Source organism: Brassica napus, chromosome C1 (genome assembly GCF_020379485.1).
Source record: "Brassica napus cultivar Da-Ae chromosome C1, Da-Ae, whole genome shotgun sequence".
Taxonomy (NCBI): domain Eukaryota; kingdom Viridiplantae; phylum Streptophyta; class Magnoliopsida; order Brassicales; family Brassicaceae; genus Brassica; species Brassica napus.
Genome location: NC_063444.1, coordinates 46,882,296 through 46,895,355, shown reverse-complemented (window position 1 = coordinate 46,895,355; position 13,060 = coordinate 46,882,296). Strand labels below are relative to the sequence as shown.

The 13,060-nt window shown below is 41.2% G+C and overlaps 2 protein-coding genes across 2 annotated transcripts; both read right to left on the bottom strand.

Moving 5' to 3' along the window:
* Positions 1-4,679: 4,679 nt before the first annotated feature.
* Positions 4,680-7,789, bottom strand: LOC106353527. Its single transcript, XM_048744642.1, has 5 exons — positions 6,586-7,789; positions 6,070-6,199; positions 5,584-5,871; positions 5,289-5,504; positions 4,680-5,168 (listed from the first exon to the last, which is right to left on the bottom strand). Exons 1-5 carry the CDS (start codon positions 7,128-7,130, stop codon positions 4,851-4,853), a joined length of 1,497 nt encoding a protein of 498 aa, XP_048600599.1. The 5' UTR covers positions 7,131-7,789; the 3' UTR covers positions 4,680-4,850.
* Positions 7,790-7,948: 159 nt separating this feature from the next.
* On the bottom strand, positions 7,949-12,141 carry LOC125580313. The gene is made up of 2 exons (XM_048744641.1): positions 8,853-12,141; positions 7,949-8,780 (listed from the first exon to the last, which is right to left on the bottom strand). The coding sequence occupies exon 1, from the start codon at positions 11,430-11,432 to the stop codon at positions 9,291-9,293; it is 2,142 nt and encodes a 713-aa protein (XP_048600598.1). The 5' UTR covers positions 11,433-12,141; the 3' UTR covers positions 7,949-8,780; positions 8,853-9,290.
* Positions 12,142-13,060: the final 919 nt, after the last annotated feature.

The window sequence follows — 13,060 nt, the reverse complement described above, 5'->3', positions numbered from 1 at the left end:
ACATGTGTAACATACCCCAGTGTTACCACGATTGTTGGCTTGGCCTCCAAATCCTCGCCCTTTGCCTTTGTAAGATCTTGGACCCTTGTTGAAATTTGGCCTTTCTCCTTGGCTAAACTTGGTGTGTCCACCAGAATGTTGTATAATCTTCCTTTCAGCCTCCAATACAGTCTCAACATTAACAGCTTTTTCCACCAGATCCGATAAGCTGCTAAAGTTGCTTCCAGCTAAACGACTTCCAAGCTCCGGCTTCAATCCGTACATAAAGTTACGGATCATAGTTGCTTCATCTTCACGCCCATCAAAAACATGTCGCCTCAACCTTGTGAACTCAGATTCGTAACTCCTCACTGGCCTATCTCCTTGAACAAGGTTCATGAATTGGCGCTCCAACCGATGCTTTGCTTCTGGAGGAAAATATTTCCTCTCAAACTCTCCCTTGAACGATTCCCATGATGTGATGGTGTGTCCACGCTGCCTGTCTATACTGTCCCACCATCCTGTTGCGTCGCCTTCCAAATAGTACACCAAGATCTTCTTCTGATACTCCTCCGGACACTCCATAGCCTCAAAGTTCTTCTCCATCATAGTAATCCACTTGCCGGCTTCAATAGGATCGGATCCTCCTTTGAACTTGTAGGATCCAATGTTCTTCATGGTAGATAATAGCTTGGAAACTTCAGGGGGTTGAGTACGCCTGCCTTGGTTACCAAGTGCCTCGGTCATCACGTCATGTAAAAGCTTCAAGGTGTTTTCCGCTCCTTGATCTTGTGGTCCTTCAGTGGCACGGTTCTGATCTGGCCTTGGGTGTGATTGAACGGATTGATCATGTTGATGTCTCCGGTCCCAATTACGACTTGGGTCAATACTCGCCAAACTATCTTCCCTCACTCTAGTCCTGTTACCGTACACAGGAAAAGATCTTATTCTCTGCAGAGGGGTCCTATCGTGTCCAAACATCTCACTGATGCCATTTCCATCCTCCTGATCTGATCTGTAACCCATTCCTCCGCCTGTCCAATCCATACCCTCTCCCCATATCCGACCTCGTCCATCATCACCTGTCCCGCGATTAGCCATCTGCACACAATCAAAAGGGTAAGTCATATTCCTACTACGGGAAGCGGCTGGTTTCCTAATCATCTTTTTGCCACTCATTTGACTCGATAAAATCATTAAAAAGCACTTGTGTCACGCATGGACGAAACCATGCTCTGATACCACCTCTGTAACGCCCCCGAACCGTTCTAGGCATAGGTCAAACCACCGGCCAACAATCAAACAAGAACATGACCGACGGCCGACCGTCTACCAAGGATCGGGAGTGCTACATGACGGGTTAACGGCCGATCTGGCCAAGGTCACGAAAAGTGCAATTCGTAACTAGGCCAGGCCGCCCACTAACACGTCCCGTCAGACCAAAGCCTAAGGCTTCTCAACCCGTACTCCAATCTGACGTTGTGTTAGCTCGGACAAGCTAATATCAGAACAACAAGGCAGTTTCACAAAACATTCGCTTTATTTATCTTATATAATATCTGGTTTATAATACACAAAATATTATACAAGTGGTGGCATGCCAAGAAAGCGAAAGTACATACTTATAGTCTGAAAGCGTCTTAAGCAAAAAGATGCAAATCTACACCAGCCAGCCTAGCCTCCCGCGCTTTCTACAAGCTCACTACTGGTCACCTGAAAACAACAACGAGTGAGGAGTGAGTAATCTAGCATTACTCAGCGAGTTACAATCCCCCACTAACAAATACAACCCCTCGCTATCCCACCCCAAACAATCTAAAGCGAGAGGTTCACCTAACAACACAATTTAATAACAATAAGCAATATCAGAAATACGCAGCGGTGAAAGATAGCAAGATAACTAGCATTATGCTAATTACTAGCTCATCACCAAACTCAAACTCGATTTAAACCAGGGTTTAACAACCCAAAACACGATATAATATATATATATATCAAACTCGGGCCCTGGTGACGTTATGTTCCTCTTTCACTATCGGCAATATCCTATCTTCCTACCACGAAGGCCAAAAGAAGGAACTTTCAACCGACCGCGGCCCACAGTCCTTCGGGTCACCGCGCGACAGCCCACAGTCCTTCGGGTCACTGCCACATTACACCGTCGTGTAATCACTCAGCCATAGGCCATGACCCCGTCTATCTGAGTCTTCCCGATCCAGCGAATAAGGGGTTTCCTTGAACCCGCCGGGTACGAGGTCTGAAGGAACACTAACTCACCCCAATATGCCTAGCATTGTGGGTTACACAAATGCTGTCGGCCAATATACGATTTATACTAAACCCGGTAAAAATAACACAAGGTTTCAAGTAATAATCACAACACAATCAACCACATTCCAGAATCTAGCATAAAGACTAATTCCAGAATACCTAACTATCCACAACTTAGCGATATCATCTAAGCATTCTGCATTCGCTAACTAACCAATCAACCTAACCATTAGCATGCTACTACGGTTCTTAAACAATAACAAGCATGCCATCAACTCAATCAACATAACCTCAATTATTCAAACCGTTACTCAGTTAGACCCGGCCTCCTGCCATGATCCAACTTCCAAGTAACGGGACCCTGCATGAAAACAACTCAGCAATCAATCGATTATAACTCACAGTTTTTGGTTGACCGTGGCCTTGACCCCAAACCCGACTTCTGCGATCCGAACCCTTTCCCGACCTTCACAAGTAGACCCTCTTCTTGACTGAACTCCACTTGAACTGGTCTCCACTAGAACTGATCTCTCTTCACTTGAAAAGAGCCTTCTCCAAGTGCTGACTCAAAATCGGCAGAGTAACTGTTCTCGAAAACTGCCTAAATCACTCGAAAACTATCGAAACTCGATCTTTCTTTCTTTGCTTTCTCTTTATGTTTTGAAGTAGGTTTGATGTGTTCTGGATGGTTTGAAATGAGAGGGGGTCGTGGCCTATTTATAGGAATCAGCAACCAATCAGGAACAAGCCGTGTGGCAGCCCGTGTGTCGCTTCGCATGGCTCCGGACGCATGCGCGGCGGCACCTCGTGCTCCACATGTCCTTCAGCATGGCCTGCTCACATGCAAGCTGACACCACGCCCTCTACCTGTCTGAATGCATGGCCTGCTCCCATGCAAGCTGACACCACGTCCTCCACATGTCTGGCCGCATGGCCCGGTCGCATGCATCGCGACACCTCGTGCTTGGCCGTTCCACCTCGTGCTCCACATGGCTGGCTGCATGCCTCAGTCTCATGCAGGATGACACACCCCACGTCCAGATGGCCTGCTGCATGACTGAAGTGCATGCAGGTCGACACCCCATCTCACACATGGCTGGCCGCATGCTTCGGTCGCATGCATCGCAACACCTCGTGCTTGGTCGTTCCACCTCGTGCTCCACATGTCTACTTGCATGTACAGGTTGCATGTACTGCAACACCTCCTGCTTCCCTTGACACATACACTGTCAAGAGCCTGCCACCACGTCCTGAACACATGCACATCAAGCCACCTCGAGCTTCTCGGTCGATTCGGCCTATTTCGGCCTTTCTGGTGAATTTTCGTCCCGCGATCACTCCCAATATTTTTCGACGCCCGTTCTGATGATCTGATTATTTTTAATAAGCTCCAAATGAATCCTGACTTGATGGAAAATATTTCCCGAGTTTCCGGCTTCTTCGAAAAATTCCATAATACCGAAATTAGGATTTTTCGCCCAATTTCCGGTCTTCCTGTTGTGCTTCCAAAAGTGTCATGCTTCAAACGTCCTTTGAGTAAATATACCACATTGTCTAACCATTGTCTAGTGGGATACTTGACTCATGGTTCAGACAAAAACAATCTGATCGTCCACGACTCGATCACCCAAAGGATACTCGACCATTTTTTTTTTTTTTTTTTTTTAATGGGTTTCTACACCGGACCTGCTGGAGAATCTGCGACGAAAGTAACCAGATCATGGCCTTTGTGGTCAACCCAAGCATCCAGCAAGATGCTGCAACCTGTGACCGCCCATGAGTCTTTTATCTTCTTCACATCCTCTTGCACTTCCTTCACTGCTTCTTGAAGCATCCATCCATCTAAATCATGAGAGCCAGGAATATCACCACCACCACTTACAGACATCATTTCTCTGAAGCCTGAGGAATCCACAGCTGAAAAGTCGAAACCATTCTCATAAAAGAACCGAGCTATGCACTCACTACAAGAAAACAGGTTTTTACCTACTGGAAGAATAGTAGCTAATCGGTAGCTAAATCAAGATTAGCGACTGATTTACGACTAATTAAGCCTGTCGTTATAGTGTGCGTCGCTAAATAAATCGGTCGTTAATCGGTCGGTATTTAGCCACTGACTACCAACCATTATATCAGTCGTTTAACAGTCGTAAAGTAGTCGCTAAATTACGACTGATTTTGCGACTACTTTAGTGACGTATTTAATGACTAATATACCAGTCGCTAAACGGTCGGTATATATACTGACTAATTAGTGACCGAGGTTGCCACGATTAACGACTGATTATCAACGTATTTAGCGACTGATAAGTGACTACGGAGCTACTGTTTTTTGACGGATACAAACATTGATTTGGGATTTGGTATTTATTTATTTTGGTTCACTTTTGATTTTTATTTGTGGGATTAATCATTTGACACATGCTAAATGAAGAAACTGGAGGTAGATTAAATTTTTTAGAATCCTAATTACCAAAAAGATACATCCCAAATCAAACACCAAAATACAGATACATACCAAAAAGTTATCAGAGTTGTTATATGTACAAAATACCAAACACCAAAAGATAGTTAAATATGATAACCTAAGTACACAGCTTTTACTGATCAGGAGGAGCTGGAGATGATGCTTCAGAGGCAATGAAATCAAGGTATTTTTGGTCAGTTGAACGCATGTACTTGTGCATAAGGGAGAACTCAGCCATCTTAGCCTGGTTAGTAGCTTGTTCCAATGCACGGTCTGCCTCAGCCTTGGCAATACGGGCTTCTTGTTCTTTTATCTTGAGTTCAGCTTCTTCAAGCTTTTGTTGCATGTGCATGAAAGAATAGGAGCTGATCGGGTCATTTGGTTTTCTCTTAAGCTTCTTCTTCAGGCTTCCAATACCAAAAAGGTCTCCTCTGTCATTGCAGAAAGTTGACTACAACAAAGAAAACAATGAGTAAGTCATTATCAATCAATTTCCAAGCTGGAAAACAACTCCAAACTCTTAATGCAAAAACTTATGACTGTAAAATATTTTTTTAAAAAAATAGTAGACCTGAATAAACAGCTCGTTGTCCTCTTCTATTGCTAGCAAAAGCCCCTCTGAGATTTCAGTGTTATCCTTCTCAAGGTTAGCCAACTTCTCTTCCTTTTTCTTTTTGTAAGCCTCAGCAACTTTTTCTGCTTTGAAATCAACATAGGTTCCATCTTTTCTTGTATGAGCCTTGATGAATACTTCACCAAAACTCACAGGTCTTCCCAACTCCACTGTCTGAAATGAAATGGAAGAAAGTCACACATGAAAATGAGACAAGTGTTAAAGAAAACGAGACAAAGAAAATGATACTCACCAGCTCCTGTTCGATTTGCATATAGGACTTCTGTCCTGAGTTATGCTTGTGAATACCAAGACCATTACGTTCAGACAAACGAGCTGCTGATGCCTTGCGGCTCTTTCCCACTGCGGCCTCAGTGTCCCAATAAGCAGTCATTTGTTTCCAGAGTGTATCTCCTATCCAATTCGGTTGCTCGCGAGAGGTCCTTACATCACTGACCATACCTTTCATTCGAAGCTGACAAATGGATTCAAAGTGTTCTTGAACAAGACCGGTTAACATGGGATTCCATGTGTGTTTTTTCTACAAAACAACAGATAACATATAAGCTTATCGTGCATGGTTGCTAGCTACTTTACATATCTCTCACATACAAATAAATAATTATATATGTTTCAGTGTTCTTTGTTCCACCTAGTTTCATTGCATACTTTACTTGCCGATATTTCTTTTCACAACAGAAAGAACTATAAACTGAATGTAAAAGATAAAGAAGGTTACCGCAAATTCAACGAAGTATCCTTCTTGTCTGTCTCTAGGCACACAGGTCCAACTATAGAAAGGCTTATTAAACTTCTTTTTCATAATCTTGGTTATCTTACGGGTCAAGCTGGACTTGTCATAACCAAACCTACAAGACAAGAGGAAAAAAACAGAGACTCTCAATCAGCAAACTCAAACTCAAACAAGCAGTGAGAAGACACTAAACAGGCAGAGACTCTCACTAGTATAATACTCACACAACAGACAGAAAGAAGAGAAACTCAAACAAAAGCAAAACATAATTAAAATCTTCACAACAGAACCACAAAAAAAAAAACTAAGGTTTTGAAACGAAAAGCTAAAACTCGGACATAAACTTAAACACATAAAACATATAATTAGCTCAACTTCGTGACTCAAAATTGTTTACTAGACTCAAACAGCTAAAACTCGAACTCAAACTTAAACACACTAAAACTCTCATGGAGACAAACTGAAACCTCACACAACAGACACAAAGTAGAGCACCCATACCATGTTGTACCAGGCTCGAGTTTGGGAGACAGGACCGTTGTGAACTCCTCTCGGCCTGGTTGGGCTAGCATACGGTTTAATACATCCATCACGTCATCCGAGAGATCAGGCTCAACTGGAGCTTCGAACTCAGCAAAATCTTCTGGGTCTCCATGAGAGTTTTGTGCTTGAGAACTGTGAGGCGATGGAGCTGCATGAAGTGGAGACGATGGAGATTCTTCAAGTGGAGGAGATTGAGATTGTCTCTGCCCAGGTTGAGGATATGAATTACCTTCACCGCCAGAAGACTGAGGTACTCGAGTTGGAGGCTGAGTTTGAGGAACCGGAGCAGATCCAGAAGGTTGGAACGTGGAGCACGGAAAGAGTTGCCTCGGAGGTGGATAATCCCTTACCGACGGCGCCGGATTTTTGTTAGGGAGAACCACCGGTGGAAGATTCGACGTCTTCGCCTTAGAGACGAAGTCATACTGAGTCGGTAATGGTCTTGGTGTTTTATTAATCGACGAACCCGGTGCCACGAGATTGCGCTTCCTCTTTCCACCCATCGCCGAAGATAGATCGGCAGTAGCTTCGGTGAAATCGCCGGAGTGAGAGGTCGAGATCGAGAGTGAAATCGCAAGTTAGAGAGGAGTGTGGGATCGAGAGATTTAGAGATTGATTAGCTAGGGTTGCCGATGATTAGTAAAGAAATCTAATTAAATGGGCCAAAAATAATTGGTTTGTGGCGGGTTTACTGAATTTTGGGTTTATAGGCGGGATTAGTTAAATTTTTTGGTTTAGGAGGGATTCTAATTATCAAATTTTTGGGTTTAGTAAATTCAGGCTTTATAGGCGGGTTACTTATGGTTTAGGTGGGATTAGTTAGCTAAATACAATTTTTTTATAAAAAAACACACCATAAAATAAATGTTTCAATAATATATATCATTACATATTGCCTCAAATAACTTAAACATCATCATCAGAAGACGATAAATTACATCGGAATTCGTCATTTGGTTCTCCATCTGCCACCTCGAAATCGAGATTTATTGGTTCTTTTCGAGCATGTACCAAATGCTCAAATTGTAGGTCTTCAACTGTAGTCATCAGAACAGCATCATCGTTTTCTTGTTGTAACGTAATCGAGGCTACGTCTTCATATTCTCCAGCAACGATTAATCTCCTCGGATTCACTTTAAGAACATTGAGCCACAACTGCTTTGGTTTCTTTACATACGGATACGGGATATAACAAACTTGTTCTGCTTGTGAAGCTGTGTAATATCAAATATCAATATATCTACGCATATTATACGTACCTGATGTCAAAATATATATATATATATATATATATATATATATATATATATATATATATATATATGTACCTAGAATAAATGGGTCATATTTGTAGTATTTCCTCGATGAAAGAACATCAACGATACCACCATTGCTCCGCCGAGTGCCTCTACCAAGAACAGGGTCATACCACTTACACTTAAAAAGTGTGATTCTCAAATCGACCGCCCCCTCATACTTTATTTCTATGATATCAGTTAAGATCCCGTAGTAATGTGCTTCATCAGTTATATTTGTATAACTCTCTCCTTTAACACATACTCCATAGTTACAAGTCTTTCGTCCGTCACCATGCTTCTGCGTATGAAACAAAAAACCTCTTGTGAAATAGATAGGCCATGCTTTAGCTTTATTCATGGGTCCATTCGCCATATCTTTAACCCAAAGAGGAAAAGGATGTGTGTTGCTCCAGTAGCTAACCTGTATCAATAAATTTCATATATTATAAAGAAAAAAAAACACTTAATACATGTATAATTACTAAGACATACATAATCTTTCACCCATATATGATATTCATCTGCTCTCTTCGTGGAGAGTTCTTCTTCGGAAATGTCTGGATATTTTGCACTGATATAATCTTCGAACATCCTATATTAGACCAACACAAATATGAGAAATCAAAGTAGGATATATAAAAAAAACATAAGGTTAACAATTGTCAAATTATATACCTCTCAAATGGCTGAAAATATTCACAATTTCGCAAAACATATGAATGTGCGCATTGATAATCTTTTTCGGATAGCCATATTTCTTGCATTTCTCCACTTGGACGACCTACGTGAGTAAATATATCAGGTACTCCTCCGACATGATATACGGGGACTTCACCTTCATCAAATCTCGTGAACCTGCCCAAATGATGAAAATATAACATTTTATATCTGAAAAAGTGAACATATGAATCATATCTATGTATTTACCTTGATTTCGTTTGTATATTGTCAGCAAAGTAGTGCTCCGAGAAAAAAGCTATCTCCTGGTTGATATATGCTTCAACTATCGATCCTGCCGCATATCTTTTGTTCTTTGCATTTGCTTTCAACTTTTTGAAATTTCTTTCAAAAAGATACATCCACCTATATTGCACGGGGCCTCCTAGTTCAGCTTCGTATGGGAGATGTATAGGCAAGTGCTGCATCACATCAAAAAATGATGGTGGAAAGATCTTTTCCAAATTGCAGATTATCGAAACTATGTTTTGTTTAAGTTTTTGGACCCGGCTTTTTTGTAATGTCCTCGAGCAAAGGTCACGGAAAAATATACCAACACCTACAATATATATTCAAATTTCACATTGTGAGTACAACACTAATTATCAACATATATATATATATATATATATATATATATATCAAATTTCAAAAAACAAAAAAATTACTACCTGATAACGCAAGATGGACGTTTTGGTCTAGGAGTTCTGCAAATATAAATGGAAGTAGCCTCTCCAGAAAAACATGGCAGTCATGACTCTTCATGCCTGAAAACTTGCCATTCTCAAGATCAACACACCTAGCTAGGTCTGAAGCATAACCATCTGGGAATTTAACCGAATGTTTCACACATTCCAATAAGCTTGTTCTTGCGTTCTTGTCCAATGTGTAGGGAGGGAAAGGAGCTTGCCCATTGCTATCAACATGTAAATGTTCTCTATCACAGAAAAGTGCTATATCCAATCTTGACTTGATTGTGTCTTTCGACTTACCCTTCACATTCATAAGAGTATTCATGATGTTGTCAAAAAAATTCTTCTCAATATGCATCACATCAAGATTATGTCGAAGATTGAGGTCCCTCCAGTACGGCAGCTCCCAGAATATGCTTTCCTTGTGCCAATTATGGTGTTTCCCATATCCAGGTTTCTTCTTGTCATGACCATTTCCACCGCACTTAGATGTTTTTGGTGGATTGACACCATTTAACTGCTCCGAATAAACTTGTTCACCTGTCAAAGATTCAGGTGGAAAATCATTCAAAGCTTGTTTTCCTTTCAAGAAGTCCTTTTTATTCTTCCTCAGTGGATGGTTATCAGGAAGAAATCTTCGATGACAATCAAACCAACAGGTCTTCCTTCCATTAGTAAGATAAAAAGCCTTACAATCTTCCATGCAAATTGGACAAGACAACTTCCCATGGGTCGTCCATCCTGATAGCATGCCATATGCCGGAAAGTCGCTTATCGTCCACAGAAGCACTGCTCTAAGATTGAAATTTTGATTCAAGGAGACATCATATGCTTCAACTCCAGTAGACCATAACTCTTTTAACTCCTCAATCAAAGGTTTGAGGAAAATATCTAGACTAGCTCGCGGGTGATTCGGTCCAGAATTCAAAATTGTGAGAAACAAGTACTCTGTCTTCATGCACATACCAGGGGGTAGATTATATGGAGTCAAGATCACTGGCCACAACGAATGATTATTAGACATTCCAAATGGATTGAAGCCATCCGTACATAAGCCAAAATAAACATTACGAGGTTCTTCTGCAAAACGGGGATGTTGATTTTGAAAGTATTTCCACTCCGCCGCATCTGACGGATGACACATTTCACCCTCCTTTGCTTGGTGCTCTGCATGCCATCTCATTGCTGATGCAGTCTTCTTGCTCTGGTACATTCTCTTCAATCTGTCAGCAATAGGTAGATACCACATACGACTATATGGTACTTTTGTCCTACGCCGTTCATTTCTAGGCTTCCATCTTGGTGCATCACAAAATCGACATTTATCCCATCTTTCATCTTCTTTCCAGAAGATCATACAATTGTTAACACAGACATCAATTGTGTGGTAGGGGAGGCCTAAATTGCGCATCAACCTTTCTGTCTCGTAATGGGAAGCGGTTGATTGGTTTCCAGGTGGTAAATAGTCTGATAACATTTGGCATACCGAATCCACACATTTTTCACTCATATTATAATCTGTCTTATTTTGCAAAACTCGAGCAGCTAAGGATAACTGCGAGTGACCTTCGTGACAACCATCATACAAAGGATTTTTTGCTCCTTCTAACAAATCGTAGAATTTTTTTGAATGGTTCGAAACCGGATCTACAACATTTTGATAACTATCATCCTGTTGATAATTATCATAATTCAAATTATCACGAAATGCATCATTCACCATTTCCACATATCTATCTTCTACTAAATTACCAACTTCTTCACTACCACTTAAATGCGTCGGATCAACATAACTCGTTCCTAATCCCATGTCGATTTCTTCTCCATGGTTGTACCAAACATAATAATCTTCCATAAATCCTCTACTATATATATGTTTCAAGATTTTTTGCCCCGAGAGAAATTTTTCGTTTCTGCAAATACTACAAGGGCAAAAGAACTTACCACCATTGCTCTGCGTTAATTCCTGACTATTTGCAAACGTCATGAATTCTTCTACCCCCGCGACAAACTCTCTCGAGAAATTCCCCGTTTCTTCATCAATCCTCTTGTACATCCAAGCACGAAAATTTATATACTTGTTATAATTGCTCGTCATTGTTGTTCACGATTTTTTTTTCTCGAATTTTTTTAAGGATATGATTCTTATTACACGGGTGATGAGATAAGAAATGTGTCAGTTTTCATCTATATATAGAATATTTACCGACTGTTTTGCTACTATTTTGCCACTCTTTTGCTACTGATTTGGCGACAACTACAATCAGTCGTCAAAAACCGGTATACTAAACTCAGTAACGATTTCCACGTGTTTTGTAACGGTATTTTGCGACTGATGGCCGACAAAAATATAGCGACCTAGTATAAGTAGCTAAATAGTCGTAAAGTAACGACTGAATAAGGACTAAATTTAGTAGTCGTAAATTAGCGACCAACTAGTAACGGATTTGTATTGGTCGCAAATCAGTAGCTAAATAGTAGGTATTCGGTTAGTATATTTAGCGACTACAGCTGTAGTCACTAAATTCAGTAGGGAAATCCCTGTTTTCTTGTAGTGACTTCTGGGCGTTGTTTGACTGAAAATCCATATCATGTTTATTAGAAGCCTCCACAATTGTAGTCCTCTTCTCAGGAGAAACACTTTTGCTGGATGAAATTTCTAATCTTCCACGCTTATTAAGACCATTACCCATTTGGACGTTCCCAACAACTCTCTTAGTCTCAGCAGCAGCAGCAGTAGAACTAAGTTTACGCTTATGCACTCTCTTAGTTTCAGCAGCAGCATTAGAACTAAGTTTTTGCTTCATATGTGAATAAAAGAGAAACAGAGAACTTGACTTTGAAAACAACTCTTTCTTTTTATTAAGACCAAGTTAACGTTTTGTCTACACACTTTATCTATATATACATCTTCTAAGATTAAACCTAGTTCCCTCAATGTTGGACCACTTAACACGTGTCACATTGCTACACACTCTCTACAGCTCGTAGAACATCATAACGGCTAGATATGGCTATGCCACAGCTCACGCCAGCTGTTGTGTTTGTCTTCTTGTTCTGTTCCGTGTGTAGTACAGTCTTACCGTTGCCTTGTCTCAGAGATTGTTGGTGGGCCAACATTCTTCTTTCTTCTTTCTTTGGGTCAGGAGAAGATTGATCGTGGCCCATCATATGTGGTATACTTTCATCCCCCGTAAACTGATGGTGGGAGGCTTGCCAACATTCAGTTTGGCGCGCAGAGACTGGAAGGACTGGCGAGGTAGAGATTTTGTGAAAATGTCTGCAAGCTGCATTGCAGAGGGAACATGTTGTACTTCCAGAACACCAAGAGCCACACGCTCCCTAACATAGTGATAGTCAGTCTCAAAATGTTTTGAGCGGGTATGTAGAACTGGATTAGCAGTAAGATGAACAGCGGAGAGGTTGTCACAGCGGAGGATCTCAGGCTTTGGTTGAGTGATCTTCATATCACGAAGGATGAAAGAGAGCCACGTGAGTTCAGATGCAGTGCTTGCAAGAGTTCTGTATTCAGCCTCTGTTGAAGACCGAGAAACCGTTGGCTGGCGTTTTGCGGACCAAGAGACAATGTTTGATCCAATCATAACACAGAAACCACCTGTAGATCGTCTTGTCTCTTTACAACCCGCCCAATCACTGTCACTATATGCAACCACATCCATGCTAGAGTTCCGTTGTAGATGAATTCCCATTGATGATGTACCACGA

What these genes read in the sequence shown, in the direction of transcription:
- LOC106353527 (XM_048744642.1), bottom strand. Translation starts at nt 7,130, where the DNA reads ATGGGTGGAAAGAGGAAGCGCAATCTCGTGGCACCGGGTTCGTCGATT. An exon ending in TGCAAATCGAACAGGAGCTG is followed by an intron (nt 5,505 to 5,583) that starts GTGAGTATCATT and finishes ATTTCATTTCAG; the next exon opens with ACAGTGGAGTTGGGAAGACC. An exon ending in ACAACGAGCTGTTTATTCAG is followed by an intron (nt 5,169 to 5,288) that starts GTCTACTATTTT and finishes TCTTTGTTGTAG; the next exon opens with TCAACTTTCTGCAATGACAG.
- LOC125580313 (XM_048744641.1), bottom strand. Translation starts at nt 11,432, where the DNA reads ATGACGAGCAATTATAACAAGTATATAAATTTTCGTGCTTGGATGTAC.